Source organism: Magallana gigas, chromosome 10, assembly GCF_963853765.1.
Source record: "Magallana gigas chromosome 10, xbMagGiga1.1, whole genome shotgun sequence".
NCBI classification, from domain to species: domain Eukaryota; kingdom Metazoa; phylum Mollusca; class Bivalvia; order Ostreida; family Ostreidae; genus Magallana; species Magallana gigas.
The window spans coordinates 12,313,027-12,334,415 of NC_088862.1; the positions used below are offsets into that span (position 1 = coordinate 12,313,027).

The following is a 21,389-nucleotide window of genomic DNA, read 5'->3' on the forward strand; positions in this document are numbered from 1 at the left end:
TTTCATCAAGTCCATTAAGTATTCGCTGGTAGAAATTTGTGAAAACAATGCACTGTTATGCACAACATAATTTCTGACTATCTTCTAAACCCCGAATCAATACAAACAGTCAAACAGACAAACGAACCGGATTGTAATAATACTACACAAACCTGCCGATTAATTTAACAACACAATGTTTGAAACTATTTTACAGAATTTACATGTATTTGAGTGTTAGAAATAAAAAAAAAGGGAATGGACAAGTAACGCACGATATCAATACTGACCGCATATTAATAGTGGCCCCATATATTCAATACACATCGAACCCCATAATGAACCCGATCATTAAAAATTTGGAATATCATAACATTAACTGTCTCGAAAATATGTCAACCAGACGCTACAAAAGTGTAAACTTGATCTGTAGTTTGACAGTTTGAAGCTGTTCAGCAAGTTTCATATTATTCCTCAAACGCATAAAGAAAAAAGTGCGGAAAATTTGGGACAGACAACCGGAAGAACGGACTGACGGACTCAGAGGAAAGCTAGTCTCCTCCGGTGAAATCGGTAGGGGACTGATAAATACCGGTAATTATGATCCTAATCGGGAATGAAGCAAAATAACATTTTTAATTTTTTTTTAATTGATAATGTGTTAATGTTGTCAATTGAATTATAGCAAATTGATGCATAAAACATCCCTTAAAATCTCGTTGCGGGAGACTTTCGATGTTTGCTTATATGTCCCTGGCTGTAAATAAACGCATATAAAGTACATGTATCGTATTGTAGAAAGTAAACTAAAAATAATCTGTAGTTTTATAAATATATCAGTGATATCAGAGTATCACTAATAATTATAAGTAATAATATCTCATTGTTAATTATTCGAAGTATTTCCCCATTTTCACATATAAATGTTTAACTCTTACACGCATGTGAGTTTACATTTCCATACACAGTTCAAACAATAACAATTAGTCCGATGCAACGTCGTTATATTGTTCTTGATTTCCATGATAAGAATAAATTTTCTGAAAAAAACTGTTTATAATATTTTTGTTGTGGAAACTGTTCATCTAATTATACATTCCATACATGTAACCAAATGACAACAATAAAAAACAAGTTCTCGACTGTGTGTTGGTATCAGATCAGCCTGAATATACCTTCAAGCGTCTCTGGATCTCGAAATGTTTACTTAGGAATCTTGATTTGAAGAGGGGCGTGGTCACGATTTTTCCGATTTTAATGTGATTGCAATGCTTCAGTACGGTACTTTCAAAAGGCAACCTAAATCTGAGAGTCATTTATTGAGTTATAAGCGAGTTACAAAGCTTACAATTCTTTGCTATGTAAACAAAACTTTAAAATTCGTTTACATTTTAAAAGTTGAAGAGAAAAACTCCAGTTTTAGACCGAAAATGAATGTGTTAGGAACTGTTTATTTATGCTTAAAAAGAATAAGAAGATAGACAAATCAGCTTGAAAAAGAATTTTACTGGTTTATTAAATATAATTATGAAGACAAAAACAGGACACGAACCTTGTGTACATGACAAAGAGTTCTGAGCCCTAAATCTTGCTTATGAATATAAGATTGACTCTCAAATTTCAATGATCATCAGAAATTCATTCCTTAAGCACGGTAATAATAAAAACAGAAACATTGTTAGACAAAAATCGTGACCATGCCCTTTTAAGTTTTCTTTTAATTTTTATTTATTTCATTTCTTTTTTGCATTCATTATAATCGCACATGCTTAGTTTTCGTATGCATATATGCGTATACTGAATGAAAACAATGCAAAGAAAAACTTCGTAGAACTTGTTTCAAACGCCACGGTTACCAACAATATCACAATTGCCTACTTAACAAGTTTATTCATACTCATACTATAGAAAGAATATTCAACGCCGGCCTATATTTTATACGCTTTCTTCAGTATCATCACTTTAACACACGAACTATTTTCTTTGTTAATAGAGTTTAAAATTTGTTGTTAAAAGAGTGTAAAAATCACTGCATTTTTCGAATCTCTATTTTATGTGTATTACATTTGTTAAGCTATAGCTGTGCCATATTGATTTATGGTAATGGGGAATAAAAAAAATTTCCACAAAATAACCAGGGTATTCCCAGTTCTGAAATAGAATGGTTTACCCATCAATCGATATGGTTTGTAAATCTCGGTCAATGACCTCCTTTTTCAATGACTTGGAAAATATATTTAGGACTGTATTTACCATTCCCATAACTTGTTTTTTTTAGTACTCGTACATGTAGAGGTGCAATATTGAACTCTTGTATTTTGGTACGTAATTTTTGTTTATTTATTCTTAAAAAATAACCATTTCCATCAAGTTGAATTGTGTCACTTTTAATATATACCTTTTATAATTTTAACATCATCATTTAGGATTAAAAATCGGAATTAAAATTCTCTGAAAATTAAATGTATAATTAAATGTATAATAATGTATTGCCTTACGTCAATTGATCACATCACACTTTTTTCTGAATATAACATTAATGCTGCATCAACATTATATTGGATTATTTGAATCAGAGTGTAAAAAAAAACCCCACAAGAGTGGGAAAAAAATCAATACCTTGTAGCAGCAACAAACTGTATGATGGAAAATAACCTCAACTAAGATTGTTTTTTTTCTTCTTGTATTTCCATTAGATTTCCGTGACGTTTATTGCATCAAGTTTATCTGCAATCATTGAAAATTTTCAAGTAAGATACTAATGACAAATTCTAAAGATATGGTAGACACTTATCCTCTGCTATATGCATTCAAAGGAGATCCATTGATATCTAACTTTCGATAACAACGTTGATTGCTTTGAGATTTTTTTTTACCCCGTTAATACTAGTATAACATGGATTGATGTGTTATAGATAAATTCATTGTTGACGTTTTGAAGGTCTAAAGATGCCACCAGAATCACATCCAAATTATACGATTACGAGTTTGGTTTGGATTTTGTTTGGATTATGGTGTTTCTCCCTTGTTATTCATAGTATGGCAGTCTTCGATATGGACATAGCTGAATATAATGCAACGTGCTATTTGGTAAATTTCTACAATTTTTTTTTTTGAGAAATTGAGTTGATAAATTTTCAGGAAACAGTGAATTTCAAAGTTTTTGTGCGTTTTACGTGTTGAATGCCTGAATTTGACTCATATACTATCTACACGTAGAAAAAAGTTTAAAAATGACGTTTCAGTACGTACATATATTGGGAATAAGGTTTCACGTTTTAGTATCTATTTGCAAAGCTGATGTTCAACCATTTTTGTTTGAATAAGATTTTTCTAATTTTAGATTGCTGAAAATTATAATTATGACTTCTCTGGAACATGCACGCAAGACATTTTTTTTGGAGGTAAATCAATTATATATATTTGCTTTGTATAGTTTGGACACATTATGGTGCCGTCTTGATCCAAAAGTTAATATGTTGTTGCATTATATTATATTTATTACAGCTTTGTTTATCTGTTACAGGTACATGTATTACTTATGTCAGCATTTTGAATGCTCGTTAATATATCATCAATCCAAAGTACATCAAAAATGAAAAAGGAATATGATTTTTTTTTTCAAATATTAGAATATTCGTATTACTGCCGATAAAATTGATAAGAGAGCAATGCTTCTTAAAGGAGCATGATTACGATTTTGGTCAAATTCTATTTTCATTAATAACAATGCTTTTAGAATTTGAGAGTCAGTCGTTGAGTTATAAGAATGATACAGGACTCACAATTTTTTGTCATGTACACAAGGTTCGTGCCCTGTTTCTGTTACCTAGGTTTAATATAGCTGTAAAAAAAACTTTATCAAGCTGATTTGTCTATTCTCCTATTCATCTTAAGCATAGATAAACAGTTTCAATCGTTTAACAAATTCATTTTAGGTTTAAAACTAGAATTTTCACTTTAACATTCAAAATGTAAACAAAAGAGTGGTTTCAATAGCAAAGAATTGTAAGCTCTGCAACTTGCTTACAACACAACGAATGACAGTCAGATGTTGGTTGCCTTTTAAAAATGCCTAACTAAAGCAATGTAAACATTAAGATTAAAAAAAAATTCACCAAAACCGTGACCACGCCACTTTAATAACTGAAACAACAAATCAGACCTCTTATAGAATCGCTGTTTGTGGTATTTTAGCATTTAAAAATGTAAGACAAACGATCATTTTAATAAATATTCGCTTTAAGGTATGGACATGTAATGATGTTTTATTATATCATCTACCTGGCTATTCTGTCATAATGTCTATGCTTATAAGAGAACTTCTATTAGATCAACTATACCCTTCATAGTTTGATATCCATACCCTATGTATTTGTAGTTGGAATGCTGCACACATATAATTTTAAAAAGAGTTTCAAGATCTTTAAGTCTACATGCTCAATATATTCTCTTATGATATAAGGACAACTTGACAACTGGACATAAGTAAAACTTAATGTCTATTTTTATATTTAGTGTTGATTGATTTTTTGTGTTAAAGAAATACACGAAAACAGAAACATGAACTTGAAAGAGCTTATGATTGCATCCAAAGCTTTCACTTTCTTTTGAAATCACCACCTATTCATTGCATTATACGATATAAAAATAATTCATCAAATCAATTAACCTTAGCAGGTTTTTTTTTTACTGAAAATACTAGTTTTCAGTTGGTATAGAATATCTTTACACTTTAATAATGCTCAATTTATGCTATACTTTAAATTTGGGGTATCACTTATATTTGTTTTTTTACTTTTCATATTTTTCTACTCATGTATCATATATGTCATTGCATATTAATTATATTTTTAAAGTTACACTTGCATTTGTTTTAATTTAGTCTTCCTGATTGAGATGTTCGCTATCAGTATAATAACTACTGTAATCTCTGCAATTTGTGGTATTGTTTCGATGAAGAATTCGAGAAATCCAACACTAGCCAAGACAGCTTCTGTAGCATTTCTTATTATGTTTGCAGGTAAGAAATAAGAGTAATTAATGTGAATAAAAAATCTTCTTGCTGATAAACTTTCTTTACTCTTAAACTAACAAAGGATTTTTGCTTTTTTCAGAAATACTAGAATGCATTGTTGTTCTAAAAATAGTTTACCCTAAAACTACAGGATACCCTACCAAAACTTTGAGTGTTTATGTTCCTATTTCATCCCTTTTTACAGTGACAGGTATTTTAGTGGGGTTGTCTGGTTGGATTTTGAATGGTTTTTACTATTTTAATTTGAGAAACCAGATTTCGTCATCTCCGCTTGCTAGACGATCGGTTGTTTCCCCAGATTCCTCATCATGCAGTGAAATCTCTATTCAGTCATCGCCCTTTTACAGTTCCTCAAGCCTACAAGGATCTGTGTCTGAATTTCTCAGCGGAGACGAAGATTCAGTCAAAAGTTATTCTGAAGGATACATTCCGTATTATAGGACTGACTCTATTCTATGTTTATAATCGTTTTTGTATAAAAAAGGACAAAAATCTTTAACATTATTGATATGTGTCGCTAAAACAAAAGTTGTATATTTATGAAATAAATGATTTCCTCTGAAATTTTTTAAAGATCAAACATATCTGTCAAGAAATGATAGGAAATGATTTTTCTGCATTATATGTCTGGAGTTGAATGCAAAATGTATTAAAATAAAATAATTAAACAAAATTTATTGTGAAAGTATTGTTGATCTGGCCTTTGGCATTAAATTAAGCTATTTTAGACTTGCGTAAAGATTCCAGCTAGTAATGAAAAGTATTCACCATGAATGAACGATTTTAATGTGTAAATATCTACATAATATTATAATGCAATAAAACGTTGAGGACGTTGTTTACCCAATGTCATGAGTAAAATTGGTTCTATATACAAAACGTATTTATGAAATGTATCATTATTGATGAAAAAATCGCTATTTTTATTATGTTATTGAATTTGGCTCAAAAAAGTTGAACTTTTAGAATACAGAGGAAATTCGGACTATTTTTTTTTTCAGATTTTGGGTTTTACTATGATATGTTTTGTGGTGTTTTAATATTCAAAAATAAGATGTCAACATATTTTTGCATATTTTCTGAAGGGTTGATATCATCTTTTCAGTAGATAATTGTGTTGCATACACTACAAAACATCGAGAAATGCTTAAAAACGATAGCTAAAGACACTATATTTCAGAATTTTAATCATTGACGTTATATAAGTTTTATGCCGGCAGAGTAAAATTAACACACATAGTTTAATACCATAAATGTTTTAGTATAATCATTATTCTGTTTTTTGTTAAATTAATTCAAAAATGGGTAGGGATTTGAAAACTGATTAAGGAAATTCGGACTGGAATGTTTATAAAAAATGTGAATGAAAACTTGATGCTTTGTATCTATTTAGTTCATTGCAATTCATAAACTGTAGTCAATTTTTCAGAGAGTTGTGCAATTTGTTACATTTTCACAATGAAGAAAATCTCATTTTTTTTTTTAAATTCAAAAGATATTAAATACCATCAACTAAAAAAGTAGGTCATTAATCTGCTTTTTGAAATTGAAAAATACTTCCACGAAAGGCATATAAAATACAATAGATGGTTTTTCACAATCATATTAAGAGGAATTTTTGTGATCGGCTTCGGCCGATCACCACTGTGTCCATATGAGGCATCCGGCAAATGCTTCCATGTGCGCACACATTCCGCTTGCATAAGTAGTTCTTATAAAAACTTGAAGTTTGGTTTAGTATTTATAACATTTTATTCAGTTTTATTTCAATTCATTTACCTTAAGATATGCAAACATACATAAAATACAGTTCGACCTGTTAATTCAAGAATGCACATTTTGTCTCACGCGTAAGAATTTCGATCGAAAGTTTCATTCAGTAATGCAGTTGACCTCGATGAACTGACCTCAATCATAAGAAGATGCTTCATGAACTGACCTCGATCTATTGATGTTGCATAATAGTAGGTAGGAAGACGGCTTGATTGATAAACAAGGTTACGTTATAATGCGACCTCAATAGCAAGTTATGATGGCATTCAATGTTTTTCAGTTGCATTAAATTATTTTAATACAACTCTTTCTTTGTATACGTGTTCATGCTCTTTTAGAGCCCTACTCAGTATTCCGAAGAAGAAGATACATTAACATTTAATAATTACATTAAAAATATAAAACTAGACATGGAGTTTACGAACGGCTTTCCCCAAATTTATTTCAAAATTAAATTTGTTGACAGTTTATAATGATGAAATTATGGTGTACAGATTCAAAATATTCTATATGTTTTAAAAATGCAGTACTTTTTAAATTATTTGATTTTTTTTTTTACATCAAACTGATCATGTTGAATGCTTCTTGCTATCAATATATCATTATTGCAGATCATTCCTTTAAAAGAAATACTTGTTTCAGTCTGAGTAAACGTACATGTATATACGACCAGTCGCGGAAAAATACAGGATCCGCGTTGGCCGTAGTATCTTTAAATCTCGGATTTTGAACGATCAGCATGAATTTTATTCGAACAACAGAACATCATATTTTTGCCGAAATCGATATGATAGTCAGTTTGAAAACACACACGATTTTAACCCTTACATTATTTGTCTACAATGAACATGGACTATGTTGTTTATCAAACGGTTTTTTAAACTTATTTAAGGGACATGACTAAATAAATGTTTTAAAGCTAAGAATTAATGATGAAAAGATTGTTAATGAAACGCCAATGATTATTCCCTTTACCCAGGCTAGAATAGATACTTTGATGAAATGTTTAACTAAATAACTTAATTGATAACCAACTATAGTCTATACAGTAAATGTTCCAAGAACAAATATTCAACGTTATCGGAAGTATATGTATGCATGTACAAAATTCTGTGTAGCTATATTACATGTTCTTTTAGTTTTCCCATTTTTAATGAATTGTAACAATGAACTCAATTTATAAAGTAAATTAATTATTAAATATTCGTGAATTCCCTCAATCATATTTCCCGTACGAGGAGAAATTGGGGGAGGTAACTCGCGTTTTCAGTTTTCACCTTAGATTGGTTTTACAAAACCACAACGGTGAGGACAAGTGAGAAACGGTATCGCGAGGATGCGCAGATTTACCCGAGTAACCTGTGTCAAACCGATACCGCGGTCAATTTCACACCACGAGGACTCGCAGTAAATACGCAAACCGCGTTGACCGTATTGTATCTTAAATAGCATTTAAATCTTGTCAGCGTTTTCAATCAAGAGACATTGAGCCAGTGTTTAATTCTCGATTTAAATCTTTGATAGGTTTGTAATCATGGGACCTGGACGTTAATGTTTTTGTAGTCAATTTTAAATAAAATAGAAATACCGTTGCAAACCAATTACTACCGGCCTGTGTGAAAACGTGTCTGCTTCTGAAAGCACTGCGTCATAAAGTGTAAAAGAGTATATTATACACCTTTTGCAGATCACAGAATTTAATATCTACTATTTATTTGCAGTTTAAGATGCAATACTAAAACAAGGTTCGACCAAATAAGTTATACCGGTATTTCTTTAAACATAGACTAAGTGTACCAGTTGACAATTAACTTTTTTCACCTCTGATAATTGACAAGTCATTCCCTGATTAATAAGGAAAACACCTTAAAATGATTCTCTGAAAAATAACTTTAAAAAATATATATTTCTGTACAAAATCGATTTTTAAAAAGGCAATTATATCAAATAAACCTTATAAAATAATAACTTGGTTTTAAAAAGTGTTGGTTTAAAAGCAAATTTGAGACATCTAATGTTAATTAGTCAGATCTGAGAGATATGGGTCTCACATTTTCAAAACATTGATTATTGCGTTAGAGCTTGTTTCAAACTACCGTCGATTTTCCGACTTTGTGACAGCTTTGTTTTCGTCGGGAGCTCGTTAAATCCAGATGTCTGTCACTTCACCGCCATCAAGGAAATGCTTCCCTCGCAGTGCCACCGCAAAGCTAATAGGGTCACATTGGCGGCATCAAAGAAATGTCGCCATCTGAATTACTTTGAAAGAAGCACTTTTTAGAATTTATTCACATAGACCCATGCATGCATGCGTACATGTATATGCATGCGTTTACTGACAAATGTTGTTTATATGTTGATTTTCTTAAAACCATAAGGTAAAGATTATTTACATTATTGAATCGATCGATACATTTACTTAACGAGGCCGAGTACAGAACGAGTACGCACGCTTTCGCGCAGCGTTTAATTGTATTGTGACGTCATCTTTTTGCTTGGTTGACGCCATGGCGTGATAGTTTCAACTGCAGATATTCAGCGAAAATTGTTGAAAATATCTCGTTTGATGCGTAAAAATAATGTTATATTGTGGAATAAACATAAATGTCTCGAAGTATAAGCTATATTTGGGCTCGGGTCGAAAATGTGAAGAAGGTTCAGCAAGCCTAGTCCTCTGTCAAGTTTTCTTAACCCGCCTTTATATAGCTTAATTCATATATTTCAAGACAGTAACCATGTTTTTTATATTAATGACCCTTAATATGTGATGTTATATATTTTTTTATTACTTAAATATGTCTGAATGTTTTAATAATACTATATAGATCACCTTTTCCGCCTTTGTCAAATAAAAATAGCCATTATCTGACGAATCTGGGGAATTGGGCATACAAATATCAACTTTGATAAGACCCCTGGAACAAACCAGGAGGTAAAAGGTTTTTTTTTATTTGACCATTTGATGCCTTTTAGCAATAATTTTAATATGTAGAACAGAAAAAGAAATCCCTAGGGCAGAAGTTTTGAAAAAATGTAAAAAAAAAAATATGCAAAATTGATACATTTCAAGCAAAATCCCATAGGGTCCTATGTTAAAGATTAACATACTTTGAAATGACCCCCTAAACAAACGGTGTGATAAATGTCTTATTTTTAAATCTTAAAATAATAATTATATCAGTAGAAATTCATGTAAAAAGTTTCATCCAAAAATCTAGGGCAGAACAAATTAGACCCGGCCTCGTTAAGGTAAATATCATTTACAAAATTGAATCGATCGATACATTTACTTTTTATTCGTTATCTCTCTTCTATCTCTCATTACATTCAAGAGCGGCAAATGTCTTAACGCCGCCTTCTACAGTTTTCACACAAGTTCGTGTTGGGGTTCAGGGGTCAACATAGAAAGATTGTGCATTCTGATTAGCACAATTGGCTGCAACTAGAACAACATCAAATGTTCAGCGTGCTAAAGATGAACATATATGAGAATCTTTTTTGAAAATCTGTGAAACCCTTTTTAACTTAGCCAGGAAAGTTCTCTCTCTCTCTCTCTCTCTCTCTCTCTCTCTCTCTCTCTCTCTCTCTCTCTCTCTCTCTCTCTCTCTCTCTCTCTCAATTTTATTTCAAATAAAAGCATAGGTCTAAAAAAGAAAATTTCTTCTGAGCAAAAAGAATTTTGTAAAAGACAAGACTGTTGCACTGTTAATTTTAATTATGTTTATTTTAAAATCAAATGAAGTATACATGCACACCAATATCGTGCTACCATTATAACAATGATAAACATTTACCAGCATTGCATCATTTCTGAATCCTAATTGAATAAATTAAATTATTAAATATATGCACGATCTAATGTGTATTGGCACAAAAAATGATAATGTCTATAAAACAATGTATCAATATCGTTATTTGATTAACTACCGTAAATTATATTATTTATGATGATTTATGATATTATATATCAATTATATTAAATTTCTGATTTTCCTGAACCTTTCAAAAATGTGAAAACCCGATAATCTTAGCCTATTACGCTTAAATCCTGATCACGTGATACTGGTGTTACATGCGGTTCTTGATAACGCACCATCCGGCGCATGGCGAGGCTGACAGCAAAGCCAGATATCGCTATTATAAAGCCGACTCCACTCAGTATTATAGAGTATGGTACTTTGATACCAGTGTTCATGTTTTTCTTCAAAAAGTCAGAAATACTAGCATTGCTCACAGTCGTTCGAACAATTAGGACACCGTCAATAATAACTGTAAAAAATGAATATTAAGTTACATTGTACATCGAATATACTTTACAGATATATAAATTTATGTTTGTAACATAGATTCGTCAATATTTGCTTTTTCTGTTACATCTAAATGATGTTGGTTCATTCATTGACAATTTGAAATTATTATATAATAAACCCCGCATGCTTCCTACAGAGAAGCTGTAATCCGTACTGTGTTGATCAAAGTCCTCAATTTTCAATAACTTTAAGCTGTCAGATATAATTTACCAAAAACAAAACTAACCCAATAATAATGATATACATTTATATCTATTATACGTTGAAAAGAAGGAACACTATGATTTATCTCTTCAAACGACTTAAAACTACGGTAAATTTAATTTTCTGAGTATTGGCGGCTCAGCTGTTTTAGAGTGTATGATACAAAATGAGAAATGAGCTTGGTGCGTATATAAGATAATTTGCCACACTCATGGTATCTCCATTGCCGCAAAAATCTCTATTACCTTATTACCGAATGACCGAGTTTTACAAACACTGTTACATGTATATAATGTATATAAGCTATGTTCTTAACCTGTTTCCCTGCCATTTCTACAACAAGGTCAATGTTTTGCTCTATTTAAATGGTTTAAGTTCAAAACTATGTGGAGCTTAAGGTCCGTGCTTATTTCGGTTGAAAGATGTGATACAAACTACGTATTGGATAACCCTTGTTCATGAATCATTTAAACGATTTTTAGAATATATGGAGAAGTACAAGAACACAGTTCCATTGATGCCGAGTGATGGGATACATCACTTAGGAATTAAATATACTGTACATACATGCATACAATATAGATGATTTTTTTTTAATTTCAAAGTATTTGTATCAACTATACACAAAAATATAAGTTTGGAGTTGTTGAAAACCTTTGAAGTTTGATGGTTAAAATCAACGTCGAACTCGGGCAAGGTACAGGTAACAACTGAACTTCGTTTACGATGTATACAATTATGCTGTGCATAAATGGAATCCCAAACCCGATGGTACATATAATATTTGCTAAAGAAGCAAGACTTGCTTACCTCCCACTAAGTACATGACAACAAAAGCTTGATGGTCTGGAGAATCCGAAAAGATCAACATTAACAATGTAAGTCCACACAATAACACAGCGAGGCCTTTCTCAATTACCATTTCAGCTTGGATTTCTGGCGAATAATAAGTTGATTATAAAGACATTAAAAAGATTGTTATATGATGTTTTCTCTTTTTAATTAGCTTTTGGTTTGTTCATTAAACATAGTAAACAAATGTTCAAATAAATGAACTGAATCTTTTTCTTAATTCATGTTGATTGAGATTAAAACGTCGGTATTTAAACGATTAGAAGTCATCAATAGTTAAAAGTGAGATATCATCTATTGTATTATTTTATCATACATGTGTTGTGTCTTCCCAGACATTACGACAAAACAAATGCCTGCTTTAAAACTCCAAATTAAATAATTTACTTTCAATAAGTTAAATAATAAATGTGTATGTGATATTTCCGCAACGTTTCTAAGGCATAATAATTGTTAATCATACATCTAACATTATTAAAATATCTTTCATAGGTAATTCAATTTAGTACAACATAAACAACAACCATCTAGCCCTATTATTAGAAATCATGTGAGGCACATTTATGTTTATAAAATATAAATTCATTGTTAGGCATTAAAAAAATAAATAAATCTCATCACATGATATCAATAAGGTAAACAAAATATAATTTACGTGTGTCGAGATCCTTATTGACGTCAGTCAGCTGATTGTCTGACACGTAGAGACACACATCACTGACACAACATTTGATTTTATAAATGTACCATTCTTCAGTTAATAAGATCTACAAAAATAAGTGATAAAGAGAAAACTTTAATAATATGATCCAATGACCAATTTGCTATGCACACTTATATATATATACTTTTATTCCTTGTCTATCAATTCTCACTAAATATGTAATTCAAATATTTCTATTTTTCTAAATTTTAAAATGTTTACAATGGAAATCAGAATTGAAATAATGTGATCCCGAAATAATATATACGATTAAACTAATGAAGATATTGATCTGAATTAAATTGGACTGCTGAAAATATTCTTAGACTGCAAAAAGAAAGGGATGATATCACATTATAATTGTTTAAATTTATAGGACGTCTGTAATAAAGGTAAATAATATAAAATTTCAGTTTATGAATCTGAATCTTTTTTTTTTGTGCGATTATCCTCAATTATGAAGATTGTGTTTCCAAAATATCAACAAGGTAATGCGCCTATCTAAAGTGATCACAATGCACGTAGTCTTAATACAAAGCGTTAAACCACATGGTCTATGAGACACAAGTAGACTACTATGATATTGTCTTGAATAAATTTAAGTGTTTCGGTTCAATTTGAAATAGAAAATTGAAATTTACAAATGATAAAGCATACATCTTTTTCATATGCACTGTGAAATATAAGTAAATTTACAAATTCAGTAAAATACGCTACATACTTACTTTTTGTGATGTTGAAAGTGTAATGTTGATTTTAGTAAATATTTTCTGCAACGAAAGACGCATATATTATTGAATCTTAAGCAAATCTCAAAACGTATGCCACACAGGCTGTAGTATTAAGATTAAGCTTATGGTTCAACCGTTGAGCTCGGTTGGATCCTAACAAGTCTTGACGCTTGCATACAATTTTTATGTTAGTTAGATTTAACAATTTTTTTTTACACTTTTCCGCATCTTCGAGAACTGAAGCAAGTTAGTTTTTCCAGTTAAAAATGAGTATATAAATGTAAGTCAATACTTTGATATTCAGTTCTTGTTTATGTAAAATCATTAAATGCATTAAACATGTTTTAATGTCTGAATCGGAAGAAGAGATTGGTCATATGATATCTTTATAGGTTTTTTTTTACCATATCAAGAGCCAATTTATTTACACATTACATGTACGCATATCATATCCATATAAACACACTTACCTCAATTTGCGAAATGTCAACCATTATATCAAACACAAACCAGCCAGGCGTTGCCATGGCGATGATCCAGAACGCAAGAGCCAGTGCCAAAAACACTAGAACCAAAATATGTCCGGCTTTCTTTGTCATCGTTGCAGTCTAAGCAAGAAAAAAAATGATTTTTTTTTTTTTATATTATTTCAACATTAGAGGACTTCATTCGAACCTTGTCAATCAGTGTCATATTGTCAAAGTAGCCAATATAATGACTTACTTTTAATTTAAAGTTAACTAAATAATGATTATAAGCAGGAAATTTTGCTTGTTCAAAGGTTCTGCCTTGGTACACGTACCATAGAATAGTAGACCAAAACAACTGTCTAAATAACGATTTTTTAGCCATATATCGGATGCCGTGGAAACATATTGAATCAGAATTCTATGCATTTCCATAAAAATATCAATCTTAGTTATTATGTACCTATTCAAAAGTGAAAACAATAAAACATATACCCCCCCCCCCCTAAAAAAAAATGTTAATGTATAAAAGAAAAATATTTTCATAGATAAGATCATGACATAATGATTAAAAGTTTAATGTCGTGTAAACTTGATCGGAGAACACTGTAAACAGGTTCAAATTACAGAAAAACAAAGAAACCCATTAAATTATTTTCGTGTGATTTGTTGAGAACTGAACATGTGAATACTGGAACAATCTTGAAAAACAAATCGCTAAAAGGTAGGTGATTATGCTTTTAATTATCGGCTAGGCTTTCCTCTGTCGTTTCTCATGCAAGCTGTGTAAAAGTTGGGAAAGAAGAAAATAGGATTCTTGTATAAAACTGAGATGTTTTGACTTTACTTGATCTTTTTTTATTTTCAGGAAACTACGGGATAGTACTGTTCTATGTCATATTATGATAAAGAATTTACGTAAGCTATGTACAGTAAAACACGCTTATTACGAAGTGCCAGAGACAGGCGATTTTACTATAGCATTGAATCATGATTTTTTTAAGTATACACTCTCATAACTGCAGTGTGTGTACATACAAATTGAGTAACGCGCGTTAGCGCGTTATGAAAATTTGTATGCACACACCGCTGCAGTTATGAGAGTGTATATAATTGTGTGAAAGTGTGTGAAATTGTATATACATGATATTACTTTGCATTTGTAAAATTACGAGAACACTAGGTCTTAAATCTTTATTAAAAATGATAAGTGAATAGGTTTAATTCCGTATCTAAAAACTTTGTTAAAGATACGGTAACGTCTCAACCGGCGATTTTCTTTAACATTCAACAATTGAAAACAAGACATCGCGACAACGATGTTGCATCATCAATTGCAAACACCTAAGTCGCTCTTAGCAAAATCGTAAGCAATACAAACACTAACAAATAAAAAAAAGCAGGTCACAATACTTTTAGGCAGGGTTTATCTAAAATAGTGTCATTCTGCGTTTTAATTTCTTTTAATTGCGTTTCCTGTCTAATAATACCACACCAAATAAATTTATAATTTTAAATAAAGATCATATGAACATACTTACATATGTTTGTCAAGTGTTAATGTGTATTATCGTGGTTTCCTTATCCGTTTCCTGTAATAAAACCATAAACAGCTAGTTATAAATATTTTCAAACAGTAAAAAAGCCAATGATAGTAATCTAAGCATATTTTTTTTCTTTTTGCGACTTCGATAGATTTAAACATATTGATACGGAAGCCTGAAGTTGTCATTGAAAATGTCAAATAACGTTACATGGCCCCACTTTTTCTTACTCTTCAACGCTGAATATAAAGATACTGAAAATAAATTTGATTAATGCGACAATTATGAGAATTCTCTTGTTTTCAGTCAGACAAAAATACGCGATATTTTGTCAAAATAAATTGATAAAGGATTGTTAAAATCCACGAATTTTGCTGTGTAATATTTTTTGAGTAAAACTGGCATTTGTCACTGTATTTTGATGCAAAGAAACATTAAATAAAAAATATTGTTTTTGAAAAGATATAATTGAAAGGAAACTTTTGATGAAAATATAAGACAACTTTTATTTTTATAACACAATTTGCAAAATTCAGTTAATAAAAAATATTTTTATAATTTCATAACTATTTTGCGGAAGGCATTTTCAAAAGAGTTCCCTAAACTGGTTAAGTTCATTAGAAATATAAATATGAAACTGCTTTTGACAGCATCTGTGATGTCAGTAGTAGTATAGTGTAATTCAAACACATGCATACAACAACTGCATGTGCATTATGACTATGAAATGCTTCCGTAAAGGGGATTTAAACCTTGGATAAAATCTAGCGCAATAACGATCCTTCGATCGAAGCTTCTTTTATTTAATTGTTGTTTTACTCTTCTGACCTTGGATTTAAAAGAAAACAAATAGTTAAAAAAAACACCTTTAAATTTAATATCATAAAATTGTAAGAAATTATTATATATCAACACATGTATAATCCATTTAATTTCTCACATGATTTTTTATACATGTATCAGTATATTATATTGTAACTGATATCTTTATTGTGTATCGATTTCTGATTCTGCGATATCAGGACAAACACATGAGACAGCATAACAAATGGCAGCCAAAATATTCACTTTTTTATTCAAAAGTATTTTTTCAATCGTTTTCCTCTAACCTTGGGGCTTTAAATTGGGGCACCAAACCAATAAGATCCCCGATAGCAAAACAAACCTTTACAAATTCTCATGAATGTTAAACTCCAAAACGTGACCTCGTTTCAGCGAGCAATTTTGCACGTTTCTCTTAATTTCTTTCATCGCCACTGCGTATTAAATTTCGGCTTGTTTTCATTGATCAAGAAGACAATTTCATTTTCTTTATTTGCGTACCATTATCATAAAAAGAAATTACTGTTTTGTACAGATTTAATCTATCAAATGCTATTAATAAAACTAATTTGATTTTAATTATTGTATATTCCTAAAGATCAAATGCAGTAATGTGCTGACCGATACAGAATAAAACTTAAAAAAACCCAGCAAAATTGCATTCCTAATAAAATTGAGCAATCAAACACGTTAAATTTAATAAAATTTAGTTGCAATGCAGATTTAATATGAATCAAAACAATTTTATGTAAGTGCACCAAGTCAAGTGAATGTACTACATGTAGTATTTATAATGTCTCTCGGTATTAAATTGTGAAGCGAAATAAGCCTTTAGGTATATGCTATAATTTTTCACCATTTGTTTTGTCAAGAAACATTTGATTCTATTATATCAAATGATATCCACTGTCACTTAAAAACCAAGTTAATTTCTTCTTCTATGGTATGAAAATAAGAGTGATATTTAAGTTAATCAGTACGTGTTTTCATAAACATTTTTGTATATTTGAAATGAAAATAAAGAAAAAAAAATAAATACTACCTTATTCTTTTATGTGTTGAAGCAGGAACTTCATGAAAAAAAATTAATTTGTTTAAATTTAAAACATTAAGTGATGATTTTTTTTTCTTTTTTAAGATACATTAACAGAGTTGTGGTCAAGGTGGTCAGATATTTTAAACAAGGGAAATTGAATGCTGTCGGTGAGTATACTAGATGACTATTTATCATGTCAGATATCAAAATTAGATGCTTACCAGTAGGTCATCTCGAATAATAAGTATTAATGTAAATTAGAAATACATTATTTATTAAGGTGTTTACAACTTTTTTTTCTAATTACAGAAAAGAGACGAACATAATCGTCTTTGTACAACAGTTTCCTGCTTCCGAGAGCAGTTAACTGCATGGTGCTGCATTTGCTTCTTTTTGCTATATCGAATAATATACCTACATGACTCGTATGATTCGCATATGTACATTCATATCGCATTGAGTTTACTCTCCAAACGACAGACTCATATAATGGTTTAAAAAAGAGGCCATATCGCTCACCTTAACAACGGTCCCTATATCAATTTTTCAAACCTTTCTCCTACATACTGTTAATTCCTTATTTCAAGCGTGTAAATTTATTACACGAATCTGCTGTTTTGTATCAAAAATTGCGATCACCAGTTTTTGTTATAATAAGATTTATAAATTTAAAAAAAATAAATCAATTAATTTTAGAGTGAAGTTTATAAATTATTCCGGAATTTTTATTCAAATACAAAAAGGGAGCATTCTGTAAACAATGACACTTCGGAGACAGTGGAGAAATCCCTTGAGGTTGACCATGTGAAAAAACAAAATCTTGCCCGGAGTCAGGTTCAGTTCAAATTTTACTGAACACATTGATATTCCACAAATGATTGATAGCTATAAAAATGTTTTAGGTTTAAATGTTCCTCAAGAGTTGAAGAACAAAAAAAATAACGGTCAGTACGTAGACTTGGCAAAAATGTTTGTTAATTCCAATGAGCCTCAAAACAATCACTTGTTATGGTGAGCGGCGAGCTTCAAGCTAGTGAAAAAAAATGCAAAAATATTACTAATATTCAACAATGGACATATTCATTAATCGTATTTGCAAACATTTATTTGAAGGCTCATCCTACTAAAGCCTTAGATCTCTTGAAATACATAAAAGACGTTAGGTTAGCAGCAGCTAGGTTATCCGGTTTAGGATTTAAAGAGTGTGACCAGCAAATTCGATTAAAGCTTGCAAAAAACCCATCGGGAGCATGGGGGACAGTTGACGCGGAATTGCAGTTAATTTACATTAAACTTAAAAATAGTTCATTTCTGGCTGCTGATACACAAATCCAGAGTCAGAATAGGAAGTGTTATACATATAATTGTTATTTCAAGGATTTCAAGGCAGCCAGCGGTTATTTATATCAGTGTATAAAATGTATTTCCCAGCATCCACTAGCAAAGATAGATCAAATGAAGTCATCCAGGGGGGACAGCCATTTCATAGTCAGGGCTCCAACAGAGGAAATAGGGGACAGTATCAAAATACCGGGAGTAGAGGAGCATTCCATTTTTTTATGGGGGGGGGGGGGGTAGGGGCAACCACTGCTAGGCTCAATGTTTGGAAGTTAGGATAAATGTATACCCCAATGAAAATTCAAAATTTAAAACTACTACTACAAAATTATTCAGATAAGGCTATAGGAACTGAATTATTGCAAGGTTTTGAGTTTGGTTTTAGAATTGTCTATAAGGGTCCAAGGCTATGGGGTGAATAAAAAAAATGATTTTGCAATTTTCAGAAGCAGCAAGGGGGAAAAACCCCCAGTGAGGTTTCTTTAGGCAGAATTTCAGGTCCTTTTCAAACAAACCAATATCCAACTTAGGAGTTTCGCCAATAAGTATAGTCCCCAAGTCCGGAGGTAGCTGGAGATTAATAACACATCTTTCTTATCCAGAAATGAATCATAGTGTTAATCATTTCATAGACCCGGAGTTGCATACACATCTCCAGATCAGGTATTACAGGAAGTTGCATGGTAGGTAAAGGCACTATTTTGGCAAAAATGGATTTAAAATCTGCAATTAGACTAATGATTTTAAACCCAGGAGATTTTAACCTCCTAGGTTTCAAGTTTGAAGGAAATTATTATATTGATAAGTGTCTGCCAATAGGCTGTGCAATTTTTTGTAATATATTCGAAAATTTTCAACATTTTTGCAATTGGAATTAAAAAGACGATTTGGAACTGGTAAAATTTACTTGATTTTCTATTTTTGCTTCTGGTTCAGATGAGTTTGTTCAGCTGATGTGATGGTTCCATGACTTGTGTGAAGTCATTTGTGTTCCCTTGGCACAAGAAAAGAAAATGGCTCCTTGTACAAACATAATTTTTCTAGGTTTAGAAATAGACATCTCAGACGTGATTGTGAGAATTCCACCAGAAAAATTACGGCAATTTACAGCACTTTTAAAAACAAGTTTGATAAAAAAATATCTCCAGCTTCAAGAAATTCAGAGTATTGTTGGGAGTTAAAATTTCTTTAGCAAAGGTGTCCAAAATGCAAGGACTTTTAATTGGCGGTTTTAAGATGCAACTTGTGGAATAACCAAACCTCATCATATAAAATTAGGTAAAGGTATCAAGAAAGATATAATGATGTGGTTGCAATTATTGCAAGATTTTAATGGGGTAAGATTGATCCATGAAAGTGAGTGGTTAAGCAGTGACAATATCGAGTTGTACACCGACAGCAGTGGAAATCCAGAATTAGGGTGCGGTGCTTACTGTCGGCGTCATTGGTCTTACTTATCATGGCCCCTGGGTTGGGAAAGCTTAATCTTTAAGGAAGTGTCCTTTAATTCTTGACTTAGTCCCTATACTATTTTCAATGTATTTGTGGGGGAGGGGGATATTATGCAAACAAAAAAATCATAATGTAGAAATGACATCATGTTTAAAGTACAACACACATTAGGAAAGAACAATAATATAGCTGATTCTTTATCTCGTTAACAGTTTCATCTCTTCCGTCAGCTAGCACCGTGGGGCAGACTTGAACCCAGAGACCATTCCAGACGAATTTCTAGCAATGATGTCAGAGATGAAGTAAACAAGTTATTATATCTAGCAACAGCACAAAATACACAAGAGACATACAGACAAGGGTTGACATGCTTTGAGGAATTTTGTGATAATATCAGCCTTTAAAGGCTTTTGCCCCCTCCTTTAGAGCAAATTATACAATTTGTTGGTTAAATGTCAGCAAGAGGGTTGGGAGAATCTACAGCAAAGACCTACCTGTCTGGAATTTCATCTCAAGTTGTATAATTACACAGATGTGACTCAAAATTTAATAGTTAAAATTTTTAGAAGGTTATAGAAGAAAGGCTATGTCCTAAAATATTAGATTACCAATAACATTAAACATTTTGGAGAGCATATTGAAAACATTGCCAATTGTCTGCAATGATATTTATGAAGAAAAACTTTTTGAAGCTGCTTATAGTTTAGCTTTTTTGGATATTTTAGGGTAGGTGAGATAACTGAGGGGACGAAACAAGCAGTAAGTCATACAGTCAAGTTTAAAAACCTGGAGTTGTCATTAGATAAATCTTAAATGAAATTATATCTGGAACACTCCAAAGCTGATCAAAGGGGAGAGGAGGAAATGGTTATTATTCAGAATGTTCAATCATTAACTAGCATAAAGCCAGTTGATATTATGGCAGAATTTTTAAAAGTAAGACCCATTAGACAAGAAAACTTATTTTGTCACTTTGGGGCTCAGCCGCTTACTCCTTTTCAGTTTACATCTTCAGTGTTGTGCAAAGTATTGAAAACAATTGGCATTGATAGCACTAGGTACAAGTTTCATTCTTTTCGAATAGGTGCCGCCACCAGTGCAGCCAAATTGAGCTTGTCAGATGATGAAATCTGAAAAGCT

General features: G+C 31.3%; 1 protein-coding gene and 1 long non-coding RNA gene across 2 annotated transcripts; one reads left to right on the top strand and one right to left on the bottom strand.

Annotated features, from left to right (window-relative positions):
• The first annotated feature begins 2,552 nt into the window (after nt 1-2,552).
• On the top strand, nt 2,553-5,532 carry LOC105339276 (uncharacterized). Its single transcript, XR_010710506.1, has 4 exons — nt 2,553-3,069; nt 3,323-3,383; nt 4,865-5,002; nt 5,097-5,532. It is a non-coding gene; the product is annotated as an uncharacterized lncRNA (long non-coding RNA).
• A 4,963-nt stretch (nt 5,533-10,495) lies between these two features.
• LOC105338247 (uncharacterized) lies at nt 10,496-15,752 on the bottom strand. Its single transcript, XM_034454291.2, has 6 exons — nt 15,599-15,752; nt 14,061-14,198; nt 13,585-13,629; nt 12,812-12,923; nt 12,115-12,240; nt 10,496-11,059 (listed from the first exon to the last, which is right to left on the bottom strand). Exons 2-6 carry the CDS (start codon nt 14,187-14,189, stop codon nt 10,818-10,820), a joined length of 654 nt encoding a protein of 217 aa, XP_034310182.2. The 5' UTR covers nt 14,190-14,198; nt 15,599-15,752; the 3' UTR covers nt 10,496-10,817.
• Nucleotides 15,753-21,389: the final 5,637 nt, after the last annotated feature.

What these genes read in the sequence shown, in the direction of transcription:
- LOC105338247 (XM_034454291.2), bottom strand. Translation starts at nt 14,189, where the DNA reads ATGACAAAGAAAGCCGGACATATTTTGGTTCTAGTGTTTTTGGCACTG. An exon ending in TTGACATTTCGCAAATTGAG is followed by an intron (nt 13,630 to 14,060) that starts GTAAGTGTGTTT and finishes CTTTCGTTGCAG; the next exon opens with AAAATATTTACTAAAATCAA. An exon ending in CACTTTCAACATCACAAAAA is followed by an intron (nt 12,924 to 13,584) that starts GTAAGTATGTAG and finishes TTATTTTTGTAG; the next exon opens with ATCTTATTAACTGAAGAATG.